Source organism: Aegilops tauschii, chromosome 5 (genome assembly GCF_002575655.3).
Source record: "Aegilops tauschii subsp. strangulata cultivar AL8/78 chromosome 5, Aet v6.0, whole genome shotgun sequence".
NCBI lineage: Eukaryota > Viridiplantae > Streptophyta > Magnoliopsida > Poales > Poaceae > Aegilops > Aegilops tauschii.
In genome coordinates this window covers 485,292,751-485,306,180 of record NC_053039.3, presented here as the reverse complement: position 1 = coordinate 485,306,180, position 13,430 = coordinate 485,292,751, and the positions used below count along the sequence as shown (strand labels likewise).

Below are 13,430 nucleotides of genomic sequence, written 5' to 3'. Positions count from 1 at the left end.
ACGGTTTGGGTTATGTATGAACGTAAGCAGTTTCAAGATCACTTCTTGATCACCTCTAGCTTCGCGACCGTTGCGTTGCTCCTCTTCTCGCTCTTATTTGCGTATGTTAGCCACCATATATGCTTAGTGCTTGCTGCAGCTCCACCTCTTTATCACATCCTTCCTATAAGCTTAAATAGTCTTGATCTCGCGGGTGTGAGATTGCTGAGTCCTCGTGACTCACATATTCTACCAACACAGTTGCAGGTGCCGACGATACCAGTGCAGGTGACGCAACCGAGCTTTCCAGGCATGCTTGGCAGCATAGATTGTATGCACTGGGAGTGGAAGAACTATCCATTTGCTTGGCAGGGCCAGTACAAGGGGCATGTCAACGCGTGCACTGTCATATTAGAAGCGGTGGCTTCGCAGGATCTTTGGATATGGCATTCTTTCTTCGGCATGGCAGGTTCTCACAATGATATCAACGTGCTGCAGCGTTCTCCAGTCTTCGCACGGCTTGCAGAAGGCCACTCCCCACCTGTCAACTTTGAGATCAACGGCCACTAGACAACAAGGGATACTATCTAGCTGATGGTATATATCCTTAGTGGTCAACTTTTGTGAACACAATCTCGAAACCCCAAGGTGAGAAGAGAAAGAGATTTGCCCAAATGCAAGAGAGTGCTAGAAAGGATGTGGAACGTGCTTTTGGTGTGCTTCAATCCCGGTGGGGTATCGTTCGAAACCCTGCACTGTCATGGGATGAAAGGAAGCTTTGGGAGGTGATGACTGCTTGTGTGATCATGCACAACATGATCGTCAAGGACGAGCGTGATGACAGTATCTTCGACCAAGGATTTGATTATCAAGGTGACAATGTTGAGCCCCTGCACCAAGAACCGGCCACGTTTGATCAGTTTGTCCAGTTCCATCGTGAGCTGCGTGATTGGCAAACTCATGTGAATCTTCAAAATGACTTGGTTGAGCACGTGTGGGGTCATATTGGCAAACAATAGATGTATTGGTTCAGTTTATGTTCATTCAAGACAATCTCGATTTGGTTGTAAAACTATTTTTATTTTCAAACAATTAATATTTGGACGTGCAAACTTGTTTTCATATGAAAATATGGGCATTTTAGGCCCTGGCGGACGGGATGGGGTAAACGGATGCGGCCGCGCGCTGGGCGCACGGCCACCGCATCCCACGACAGGCCCGGACACGACCCCATCGCCCTACCCAAAGGGACAGAATCCGGCCAAAGCGGACGTCCGTTTAGGATCGCGCGGTGGAGTTGGCCCAACAAACGCAAAGGGCGTGGGTGACGCTTGAGCCGGCATAAGCTATCACACCGCACACCCCGTTGCAACCGAACCAGTCCGACGTGGGTACAAGACGAGCCATCCGTGCAGATCGGACGGGTGGCACCGCCATGAGAGGCCCTCGCGAAAAGCCACCCGACAACAGACGGCTTGGGAGAGGGCCTCACATGACGGTTGCCCTGGCCACGCCGGTGGTCCACCCGTCATGGACGCACCAGTAAGCATGCCCTAGTCGCTCTCACTAGCTGGGGCTCGCTCGCGGGCGCCCCCGTCGCCGCCCAATGACGGTGGACCCGTGCGCACGTGGCAGTCCACCGTCATGGATCTCCCACCGGGGTCGCCCCCAAGAAGCCCATGTGGCAAGCCACCGCAAGACGGACGGCCAGGAGGCTCTCTCCACTTGCAAGGCGGGTACTCCAACATCCTTTATAGGAGTAATAACCAATACAGGGAAAAAATGAATCCAAATACTTCAGAAATGCATAACATTAATTTGAAGCAAGGGAGCCCTTAAATCTACTCAACCAAAAGGGATGCATCAAAATGCTGCAAAATCTGTAGGTTATCCTCCATCGCAGCTTGAACACTAATACCATGGTGCTAGAAGCTCCGGTGCTAGAAGCTCCCACATCAGGTGGTGGGGTCTGGGGAAGGATTATAGGAGGCAAGCCTTATCCCCAAGCCTTACCCTGCACAGTGCAGGCCTCTTTTAGTGGGAAACTAGTTGTATAAAAAAATATTAGGAGTGATTTAAACATGTGAGCAACACAACAGAGACAAAATGTTGGGCGGCTCACTTGTTCAAGTATCTTCGAATGAAAATTTACACATACATAGAATATACCTATAAATTATATACATGCGGTACTTATTTCAGAACTTTTTGAAATTTGAAATTTTCATTTTTGATTTTTGAATTTTTCAACAAAAGGATTGAGAATAAAATTGTACCCATGAGAACATACACTCACACATAGAGTAGTAGGGAAGCTAACACTCTTCGTTTTCGGTTGTAGTGATCTTTCCGTCAACACTTGAGATGGATGGGAAAATCTCATCGGCGCCATTAACAGAAAGCACAATCCGATTACCATGGCTGGCAGCTTCCTTCCTCATGACAGCAACTGTCTCGATGACACCAGCACAACTTGAACAGTGTGAAGAGTAGATGAGGGTGACCTTCTGGAGGCTCTCAAGGTATATGATACCTGCTGGCGTTTTACCAGCTGGGCCAGAATAGTGTGTCAGCTCGATGTGTCTCAGGCTTGGCATGGCTCCCTGCTCAAATGTTACCCACGGCGCATAGCAGTCGAAGGCGAAAAACTCGAGTCTGGCGAAACCTGAAGTTATGGTGACTTGTTTCCGTGGGTCGCCAAACAGCTGGATTGCAAGGCTAGTGAGGCTGGGCAGACCTCCAAGTATCTTGAGATCGTCTGGTCTTTGTTCCAAGAGCCTGATTTCTAGCTTCTTAAGACGGCTGAGCTGTGCGATCCACCGGGGAATTTTAACAAATCTTGCGGTCACCGTTAGCTTTTCAAGTAGAGGAAAGTTGGGAGACGCAGGAAGGTCGTCGCTCGTAATGAAATCACCGTGAACTATTAGGGACCGCAGACTAGTGCACTTGCCCATGCAAGACAGTAGATTGTCATTTTCTGGCGTGTCGGCGGGCTCACCGTACAACATGACTTCAGCCTTAGTCAATCCAGTCATCCCAGTAATCTCCTCCAGGGTGCTTACCGAGCATTCCCTCGAATCAATGGTGCCCAGCACCTTGACTGACTTGAAGCGATCACTTCCGGCAGGTAGCCTCACCCCAGTATGGCCAAAATGCAGATTTGCTAGTTTGGGAAGCTGGACGAGCTCCTTGGGCAGCTCTTTCACTCGTGTCAGCCTTACATCCAGTGTCTCCAGATTTTGCAGCTTCCCGATCTGTGGCGGGAGAACACTGATTTGGATCAGCTCGATCTCTAGAGTCTCAAGATGTCGTAGGTTCCCGATTTGTGGAGGAAGCCTAGTGACTTGTGGTGTCTCTTTCAGACTCAGGTGCTTCAGCAGGATCAGTCTGCATATGTGTTGTACATCGGTATCGTCCAAACCATCACAGTCCTCCACATTCAACACTCGCAGATACCCCAAATGCTTAAACGAAAACACCTTGTCACAGCGAATCATGGTTATGGAACGAACATGCGACAGATCTAACCTTTCAGTGCCATTTAAACCGTCTGAGCCACAGCGTCGGATAGAAAGAAAGACAGGCCTCGCTGCAGGTGTCTCTGAAATGTTCAAGTCGGACAGAAAGGTGACCAAGTTCTCTTCTCGTGATATTAGTCTAAGAACGTAGAGCATCATGCAGTTGACCTCATACATCCCCTTCCCATAAAAGGTTGGGCGTTCCACAGGCTGAATCACATTGTTGCCGACGAGGTCATCGAAGCATTGGTTCGCCACTTCCTCACTGCTGTGCCACCCAACTTCAGAGATAAATCCTTCAGTGAACCATTTCCTAACCGTATCACCTCTTCTAAACTTTTGGTACTTGACGGTTGTACTTGTAGCTATGCACAGCAAGCAGGTCTTTAGAGTGCTGGGAAGGTTTTCATAGCTGAGTGATAAAACCTTTATCAAGTCCTCCAAACCAGAAATACGCTCCTGTGCAGAGTCTAAAGAGCTTGCCATCTCGTTCCAAGCAGAACAGAAAGCATACACCACATCCTGCCATGGTTTCCTTGCAGCTATTTTGCTATTGAGCAACGAAGCAATGCTTATAATTGCAGAAGGAATACCACCGCATATTGGCAAGATCTCACCAACTTCTCTTGCAAGTGCATCAGGGCAACTGGCCTCCGAGCCAAAGCATCTTTGTAGAAATAATATTTTGGAGTTCAGGCGATCAAGATGCCTAATTTCACATATCAACTCATCTTGGCCAGAACAACATGTCTTTGCCATGTCATTAACTCGAGTTGTAACAATTACTCTGCTACCACAAGCGTTAGCGGGCAAGCTGCGGGATAGGATATGCCAATCTTCTTTCCTCCATAAATCATCGACTATGATCAGGTACCTACCAAAGTTTGCACACAGAAGCAAGAACAGAGTAAGGCTCCACGCGACAGTGACATTATTATTGAGGTAGTCATGCAGTGTGCGTAAATGTTACTCCCTCTGTCTCATAATATAAGAACGTTTTTGACACTACACTAGTGTCAAAAACGTTCTTATATTATGGGACGGAGGGAGTAGTAAATTAATCATCAATGTGATTAGTATGATGGGCAATGAAGTCAAAGAGTGAAAGTATAATGAACGGGTACAGTGTAATCTCCAAAGTTGATTGAGTTCATTGTCAGAGAACTATATGAACCATACGAGAAGTGCATGACAATTAAATAGGTAGCACCTTCTGTTCTGAAGGAAATCCCTAATTGCATCCTTTGCTTCTTCATTGTGATTTTTTCCCACATTAAGCTGCCGAAGCATCTGGTCAAAAATCCCCTCCATATCAGGCATAGAGGAGACTGAAACAAAAGCACACGAATCGAATTGCTGCCTGAGCTGACGGAACACGAGATTAGCAAGAGCCGTCTTCCCCAATCCCCCAGAACCCACAATGGAGACTATCTTCATCTGTTGTCCGCCTGCAAGGCTCTTGATTAGAGTATCCCTCCCCCGCTCAACGCCGACGAGCGGCTCCTCCGCCTCTTTCCGCAGATGGGGCGATGCTCCGGTGGTTGCGGCGGCTGGAACGAGTTTATCTTTATCGGTGCTACTGTACCTATCGGCCAGATTCAGGGCCTGGCTCTTGACGTCTTTGATGGCGTTGGCGATTCGATGGCGAGGGCCCAGGAAGTTGGCCAGGAACCCCAAGCAGCTGTCCTGGCAGGCGGCGGGTTCGCTGGCCGCCAGGAAGGCGTCGACGATGTCGTCGGCGTGGTAGGACAGCTCCCTGCAGTCGTCGGCCCAACGCGGGTCGGAGCCGTTGCCTAGGGCGGCGTGCAGGTTCGTCAGCTCTCTCAGAAGCTGCTCCGCGTCTTCCTTGACGGCCTTGCGCAGCTTGTGCTCGAGGAGCATCTCCAGCTTGGGGAGCAGTGAGGCCATGGCCCCCGTCGCGACGTCCACCATGCTCGCTCTCTTCTTGTTCTGGGGTTGTCTCGATCTATCTGTTCCTGATATTCTTTTCTCCCGATCTGGTTTTATGGAGGTCAGGAGGTTGCTTTTCATCATCACGGATTCTAATCGGCCGACCGGCCAGGCAACAGATCGGTCGCGTCCGTGCCTGCCACGCGCGTCCCGCGACCCCACGCTCTAAGTTATAGCTGGCCAAACGGGCCGGGCCAATCAGGCCAGCCCACAAGCACGCTGGCACAACCCGCCATGGGCTAGGCACGACACGGGCTAAACAGGTGACAGATAGTTTGGTAGCAAGATAATTTGTAACAAATGACAAATAACAAAAGTAACTATAGGTGCAGCAATGTAGGCTAATCCTTTTTGTTGTAGTCACTTTCATCATGTTGGTTTGATTCGGGTTCGCTATTTTGATAATTTGATATATCGGTGGACCGGTGTTTGGGTGATGTTCTTACTTGAACAAACCTCTCACTTATGATTAACCCCTCTCGCAAATATCCGCAATTACGAAAGAAGAATTAGGATAAAATCTAACCATAGCATTATGTTGGGAAACGTAGTAGAAAACAAAAAAAATGGTCCTACGATCACCTAGGAACAATATAAAGATGCATAACGGATTGTGATCAACGATCGTTGCCGACTCTGGGGTGCAGCGGAAGTAGACAAGTTGGTGTAGATCGTACTTGAAGTCCCTCGAACGTTGATGACGATCCCACGAACCGCCCACAAATGATCCCTCGAACGGAAGACCGAAAGCACGGCCTCTCTACTTGGTTGCAAGCGTACGGTCTTCATGATCCGGCAGCGCTTCGTCGTCCAGAGCTAATCGTCGCCGGAGAATTAGAGGGAGGAGATTAGAACCACACGAAGCTTCTAATTATGATCGGCCGCAGCTTGTGCGGTGGCCCGCTTCTCCTCCTCGGAGGCCGTCGCGGCCTGGTTCAGTGTCGCTCGGACCGCCGCGTTAGAATGAAGCCAGCCGGAGGCTAGCTCTAGGCGCCCGGCCACCAAGCGCGGGTCCGCGCCCAGGAGATCTTCCCGCAGCTGGGCCATCTCCGAAAGGACGCGCTACAAGGCGGCATAGGAAGCAGAAGAGCCCGGGGCCAGAGGCGCAGCAGGAGGAGGAGGTGCGGTCGTTACCAGGGCCTGGGAGATCAAGGGCTCCAGGGCCTTTGGGACCTCACCAGCCGAGCCAGGCACCAGCGCTTCTGGAGCCAGCGGGGCCGCGGGGGCTGACTCCTCCCGACGATGCTCCTCTTGGCCTCACGAGGGCAGCCGGGCCGGGGAGGTGCGAGTGCTGTCGCCTCCTTTCTCCGCAGAAGGGGCCGCGGCCGCTGCATCCTCCTTCCTTTTCTTCGCTGAAGACATCGGCCTGATCAACCAAAGGTGAACGTCAGAAAATAGCAAGCACAGGCGGGAACAAGATGAAGCTCGAAGCACTTACTGGTCCACCACGACATAGTCCACCTTCCGCTTGGGGAGCCTGAAACCCGAAAGCTTCGGAGCCTAAGAAGTGGGCACACGGGCTCCGGGAGTAGAAGACAGCGCAGCAGAAGGGCCGGAGGCAGCTCCAGGCGGCGTCAAGGCGGGGGCGGCATCTCGAGAGACCAGCGACGATCTGCCCCTTGTCGAGATGAGGGGCAGCCCCCCGTCCTCCTGGTGGGCATCGATCTCTGCATCGTCTGGCAGGGCACGGAGGAGGTCGGCCTTGCTCAAGGGAGAAGTTTCCGCCATTTCCTCGGGGGTCGCCTCCGAGTCCACCTCCTCTTCTTCCTCCCCACGGGACTCGTCAGAAGACAGCTCCACCAGCTTCGATGTCGCAGGGCCTCCAGGGGGCGTGGGCGGCACCAGCCCGCGCGAGTCAAAGGTCGGCCTGGAGGCCACGATCGGCTCCCATTCCTTGCGGCGGAACAAGGGAACAAAGGCGCTCGGCGGGTACTCCTGGTTGTCCCCAACCAAGAGGCGCAGGACAGCAGCCAGCTCATCGTCGGGCAGGGCCTCCGGCCTCAGGCGAATCTTGTCTTCTTCATCTCCAAGCTTCCACAAAGGGCGCGCGCACCTGAAGTGGGGCAACGCGCAGCGTCAAGAATTCCCTCAGGAGCATAGCCCCGGTCACTTTGGCCGCCTTTGCGTTGCCTGGCTTCAAGTTAGTCTTCATCTGCTCCAACACCGACAACGCCCACTCGTCAGTGAGCTCTGCACGAGGCCACCCCTTGTTGGACTGGGCGCCTCCGTCGGCAATGCCAAGTGTGGGTGGACGCCCTTGGCGTCCATCATGACCCATTTGGCCCGGATGTTGTCGGCTCTCTTCCCGGTGTTCGAGATCGAGTTGGCCTTGCCGGCTGCGACGATATTGGTGCACCCCGAGACGTGGCCCTCGCTGACGCGAAGGAAGAAGAAGTGGCGCAGAAGAGCCACGGACAGCATCACGCCCAGATACGCCTCGCAATAGTAGGCGAAGATGGATAGGAGGAGGACGGAGTTGGGATGAAGATGCAGCACCTGCAGCCCGTAGTGGTCGAGGACCTCATAGAAGAAGTCAGAGAAGGGGGGAACCAACCCGGCGGTGATGCTGCTCATGAAGAAGGGGAAGATGGTGCTTCCCTCAGGTTCCGGCACGTCGGAGGCAAGCCGGAGCTACGTCTTCCCCCTCTCGTTGCTCTCCCCCGCCGTCAGTAAGCGTGTGGCGGCTAGGCTCTTCTCCGTGACGTTGGGCGCTTCAAGAGTTGGCTCGTACCAAGCCGGCGCCGAGGAGGCCTTAACCTTGCGCTGTGCCATCGGTCGCAGATGCGGAGCAAGGTTGGAGCAGATCTGGAGGTTTCGGCAGCGAGGAGCGAGAAAGGGGATCTGGAGCAAGGCGAAGGGGAGCAATGAAGGCAAGCACTGTCCGCGCCAGCCTTTTGTCAAGTCGGGCAGTTGCCGAGGCAGCGTGGGGAAGCGTTCTGGGAACGGGGGTCCCCAGACTTGCCTGTCTGCGGCCCACGGCGTGGCTGTGCTAGCAGGCCTGTACGGCCCATCTTCATCAACAAGGCATTCAAGACCCTCGCGAGGGGCCAAGCCTCGCGAGGCGGATGACACAAGACCTCCTCAGGAGCGGCCTCACCAGGCAGGTTCGTGAGGGGCGGAGAGATCAAGGCAGGGCAAACCTCGCGAGGCTCTCGTGACGTGAGCCATGACGATCAAGATCAGGCTGGCGCCAGGCGGGCGCCAGCCCGCGCAGTGTCCTTGTTTCCCCTTTGGTGCTAAGGGAGGGAGCGCAGGCGCGGAGTACCGAGGCATCAAGCAGAGGTTTCCATATCAGTGCAACGAGACCAAGACCAGCAGGGCGGCAAGACGGAGGTCACCATGGAGCCCAAGGCGGCGTCACCGCCAGAGCCTTTTGCAGGCGAAGACCGCTTCTGTCAGGATAAGCTGTACTAGCTGTTCCCTTTCAAATTGGCCGTTGTTGGCTCCCTTCCCGCTCAATATTTGAGAAGAGGACCAGGGCCTATATAAGTAGAACTAGCCACCACAGTAGGGGGGATCCGTAACGCCCCGAGACCGATGCTCCAGACGCCTTCCATATATTTCGTGATCGCCGTGTGTTTATTTTGCTTGCTCTATTTATTTTGCATTGCATCATGTCAGCATGCCATCATGTCATTTAATTTTTTTAAACTCAACTAAGTAAATTGCAAGGATCTTCGATCCATTTAAATCGAGGGAAATGCACATGGTGATTTCTCTTTACAACATATAAAATCTCCCAATATTATTAGGGAGCTATATTAAAATATTCCATTAACTTTGGAATTAACCATAACACACTTGCATAATAATTCCGTGCCTTTTCTGCTTCAAGTTGGGTCTTCAAACTCTGCCCTAAATTCTTTCTTCACTTTCCGGAGCTCCACCAAAAATCCGAACATTTTTGGACCTTCCCAACCCTCACTTCCTATTCAAATCATTTGAATTAAATTCAAATGCATTTGAATTTATATCTTTCAATCAGGCCACTTCTATTTTTCCTGGATCAAGCGCATTTTTATGAGCCCGGGAAAATAATCCCCATGTCCAACTTCTTTCCCTAACCCCTCTCTTTCTTTTCTTCTCTCTATTTCTTTTCTGTTAAAGGAAGTATGAGAGAGAGAGAGGAGAGAGACAGCCCAGGCCGGCCTGCTTCCCCGCAGCCTTTTGGCCCAAGGCCCAGCTCCGGCGCCCTTACCCTAGCCCCTCACCACACTCTCTCCCGATCCCCATCTCTTCCTCTCGTTCCCGTGCCCGCCGCCACACCCGCCTCGCGCCCGATCCCCATCTCTCCCTCCTCTCGCTCTCTTCCTCGTGCCCGATCCCCATGGCCCCGACGCCCGCACCTCCTGCTCGCCGGTCGCCTCCGCCGCTGTCCTCCATGGCCGCTGCCGGCCGAGCTCGAAGCTCCGCCGCTGCACCTCGTCGCCGGAGTCCCGCTCCTCTGCCTCCCTACTTCGTCCGCCGTGATGTCCGGCCGCCGTGCCGTCATGCTGCAGCGCCACCGGCCTCGACCTCCCCCCTCGCCGTGGCTGCACCCTGCAGGAGCTCCGCCTCCTTTGTTTCGCGCCACCCCGGCAAGCTCCGCCGCCCCTCCAGTTCGTCTGCCGACGTCCTCGATGAGCTGCCCCTCCGGCGATCCACGACCAGGCCAGCTCCTCGCGACCCTCTCCTTCCGTTCCCTCTTCCCTGCATCTCTCCCTCCCTAATCTCTTCATCTCTCTGTACCTCAACAGGAGCTCCAGCGCCATGGCCATCCCGAGCTCGGCCTGCGCAGCTCGGAGACTCCAAGCGCCCTCGTTCCAGCAGTCCAGGAGGATGCGGCCGTGCCCGTGCTTCATCCCGCGAACCCGCCGGCGACCTCGACCTTCAGGCCACCCCGACGCGCCCCTGCCTCCTCGACCTCCTGACCCCCCTCACGCCCAAGCCGCACGGGAGACGAGCACCCCGCAGCAGCGTCCGACCCCGCGCTCGTCTCTTCGCCCGGACGGCCGCCTCGTCCGCATCTACCTCGCCGTCGCTGGAGTTCCAAGTTGCGTCGCTGCGTCCTCTGCTTCGTCCTGTTGCTGCCCGTTCCCCTGCGTCACGAACGAGACGACGACGAAGCTGCCCTCCTGCGTTGACCGTGCCCCGCTCGAGTGCTCGTGCGGGCCTGCCAAGCCGCCTCTTCGCCAGGCCCAGCGTGCCCCCTACAGGCCTCCCTCTCCACCAGCCGGCCCGCGAGGCCTGGTGAGCAGCCCCCGTCCTCTGTTTGCTCCTGTTGGGCCAGCTAGTTTTGGCCCGTGTTGTTTTTTTTCCCTGAACGAATTTGCCTATTAATCCAGTGAACGACAGATTTGCAGAAAACCCCTCATACATCATGCATATAATAACAAATTAACCGTGCATCGGTTTAAAATGATTTATATATGAAAGATGCTTAGAATTTCATCTAGTTTCATAATTTCCAACTTTCATGCATGTTTAAAATGCTGTTTGTTTAATTTTTCCCAAATGCCATGCTAAAATGATTTATTCCATAACTAAATAACCGTAGCTCGGATTTAAATAAACTTTATATGTAAATGTGATAGAAAAATGCATAGATTAACATGGTGCACCTTGTTTTACTGTTTAACAACAATAAAATATGGTTTTAGGCAGAACAGTACCAATTCCAAAATATGCATATGAGGATTTTCCGGAATTGTTGTTCGTTGTTCCGGCCTCATTTAAACTTGCCTAGCTAGGTAGTTTTCATATGCCTCACCTCTTGCCATGTTTAATAACATTTAATATTGTTGGGTACATAACCGAGAGAGAACTAAATAATTGATGTGGTGTTTCGTCAATATGCAACTCGTTGCATATTGAGCTCCACTTAATTTGTAGTGTTGTTTGTTGCACTTTGCCATGCCATGCCTCATTAAACCGGGCATGCATCATATTTGTTTTTGCATCATGCCATGTGTATGTGGTGGTTGTTTACTATGTTGTTTGTTTGTTTCCGGGTTGCTTCTCTCGTTAGCTTCGGTTTCGTTCCGGAGTTGTGAGGATTCGTTCAACTACGTCCGATTGTCTTCTTCATGGACTCGTCTTCTTCCTTGCGGGATCTCAGGCAAGATGACCATACCTTTGAAATCACTTCTCTCTTTGCTTGCTAGTTGTTCGCTCTATTGCTAGGCCGCGCTACCTACCACTTGCTTATCAAGCCTCCCAAATTGCCATGAACCTCTAACCTTTGTCACCCTTCCTAGCAAACCGTTGTTTGGCTATGTTACCGCTTTTGCTCAGCCCCTCTTATAGCGTTGCTAGATGCAGGTGAAGATGAAGTTTGTTCCATGTTGGAACATGGATATGTTGGGATATCACAATATCTCTTATTTTAATTAATGCATCTATATAATTGGTAAAGGGTGGAAGGCTCGGCCTTATGCCTGGTGTTTTGTTCCACTCTTGCGCCCTAGTTTCCGTCATACCGGTGTTATGTTCCTTGATTTTGCATTCCTTACGCGGTTGGGTGATTTATGGGACCCCCTTGACAGTTCGCTTTGAATAAAACTCCTCCAGCAAGGCCCAACCTTGGTTTTACCATTTGCTACCACCTATCCCCTTTTCCCTTGGGTTCTGTAGACTCAAGGGTCATCTTTATTTTAGACCCCCCCCCCCGGGCCAGTGCTCCTTCGAGTGTTGGTCCGAACCGAGCAGCCTGCGGGGCCACCTCGGGGAAACTCCAGGTCTGGTTTTACTCGTAGCTTGACTTATCCGGTGTGCCCTGAGAATGAGATATGTGCAGCTCCTATCGGGATTTGTCAGCACATCGGGCGGCTTTGCTGGTCTTGTTTTACCATTGTCGAAATGTCTTGTAACCGGGATTCCGAGACTGATCGGGTCTTCCCGGGAGAAGGTTTATCCTTCGTTGACCGTGAGAGCTTATAATGGGCTAAGTTGGGACACCCCTGCAGGGTATAAACTTTCGAGAACCGTGCTCGCGGTTATGTGGCAGATGGGAATTTGTTAATGTCCGGTTGTAGAGAACTTGACACTTGACTTAATTAAAATACATCAACCGTGTGTGTAGCCGTGATGGTCCCTTTTCGGCGGAGTCCGGGAAGAGAACACGGCTTTTGGGTTATGTTTGACGTAAGTAGGAGTTCAGGATCACTTCTTGATCATTACTAGTTGACGACCGTTCCGTTGCTCCTCTTCTCGCTCTTATTTGCGTATGTTAGCCACCATATATGCTTACTCGCTGCTGCAACCTCACCACCTTACACATTCCTACCCTTAAGCTTAAATAGTCTTGATCTCGCGTGTGTGAGATTGCAGAGTCCTCGTGACTCACAGATACTTCCAAAACAGTTGCAGGTGCCGATGATACCAGTGCAGATGACGCAACCAAGCTCAAGTGGGAGTTCGACGAGGAACTTGGTCGTTACTTTGTTTCTTTTCCTGTTGATCAGTAGTGGAGCCCAGTTGGGACGATCGGGGATCTAGCATTTAGGGTTGTCTTCTTTTATTTTGGTTCCGTAGTCGGACCTATGTGTGTATCTTGAATGATGTATGAATTTATTATGTATTGTGTGAAGTGGCGATTGTAAGCCAACCATTCTTGTTCATTACATGGGATTGTGTGAAGATGACCCTTCTTGCGACAAAACCACAATGCGGTTATGCCTCTAAGTCGTGCCTCGACACGTGGGAGATATAGCCGCATCGTGGGTGTTACAGGATCGATTCCACCTTCCATCCTCTCACCTTCAAGCACACCAAGCACAAGAACACCTCAACCTCAGGAGGCTGTTCTTCCCCTTGTGTTGTTCATCATCAGCCCGAGAGGCAATCCACCACCACCACACTTGTCGTGGAATTGTCACGGCAGATGTCCTCATGCAAGGACTTAGTCATGGAGCCATCGCAGCTAGGAAGCTTAAAGGGGTTAAACGGGACAAAGGACACGAAGGTTTATACTGGTTCGGTCCTTTACGGTGAAGGTAAAAGCCT

General features: G+C 52.1%; 2 protein-coding genes across 2 annotated transcripts; one reads left to right on the top strand and one right to left on the bottom strand.

Moving 5' to 3' along the window:
• The first annotated feature begins 653 nt into the window (after positions 1 to 653).
• Positions 654 to 998, top strand: LOC141023050 (uncharacterized). Its single transcript, XM_073499355.1, has one exon. The coding sequence runs from the start codon at positions 654 to 656 to the stop codon at positions 996 to 998; it is 345 nt and encodes a 114-aa protein (XP_073355456.1).
• A 716-nt stretch (positions 999 to 1,714) lies between these two features.
• LOC109732683 (disease resistance protein RGA5) lies at positions 1,715 to 5,624 on the bottom strand. The gene is made up of 3 exons (XM_040397504.3): positions 4,708 to 5,624; positions 2,276 to 4,371; positions 1,715 to 1,993 (listed from the first exon to the last, which is right to left on the bottom strand). Exons 1-2 carry the CDS (start codon positions 5,529 to 5,531, stop codon positions 2,295 to 2,297), a joined length of 2,901 nt encoding a protein of 966 aa, XP_040253438.2. The 5' UTR covers positions 5,532 to 5,624; the 3' UTR covers positions 1,715 to 1,993; positions 2,276 to 2,294.
• Between the last annotated feature and the right edge of the window lie 7,806 nt (positions 5,625 to 13,430).

Coding starts and splice junctions, on each gene's coding strand:
- LOC109732683 (XM_040397504.3), bottom strand. CDS start 5,531: ATGATGAAAAGCAACCTCCTGACCTCCATAAAACCAGATCGGGAGAAA. Junction 4,372..4,707: donor GATTTCCTTCAGAACAGAAG/GTGCTACCTATT, acceptor AAACTTTGGTAG/GTACCTGATCATAGTCGATG.
- LOC141023050 (XM_073499355.1), top strand. CDS start 654: ATGCAAGAGAGTGCTAGAAAGGATGTGGAACGTGCTTTTGGTGTGCTT.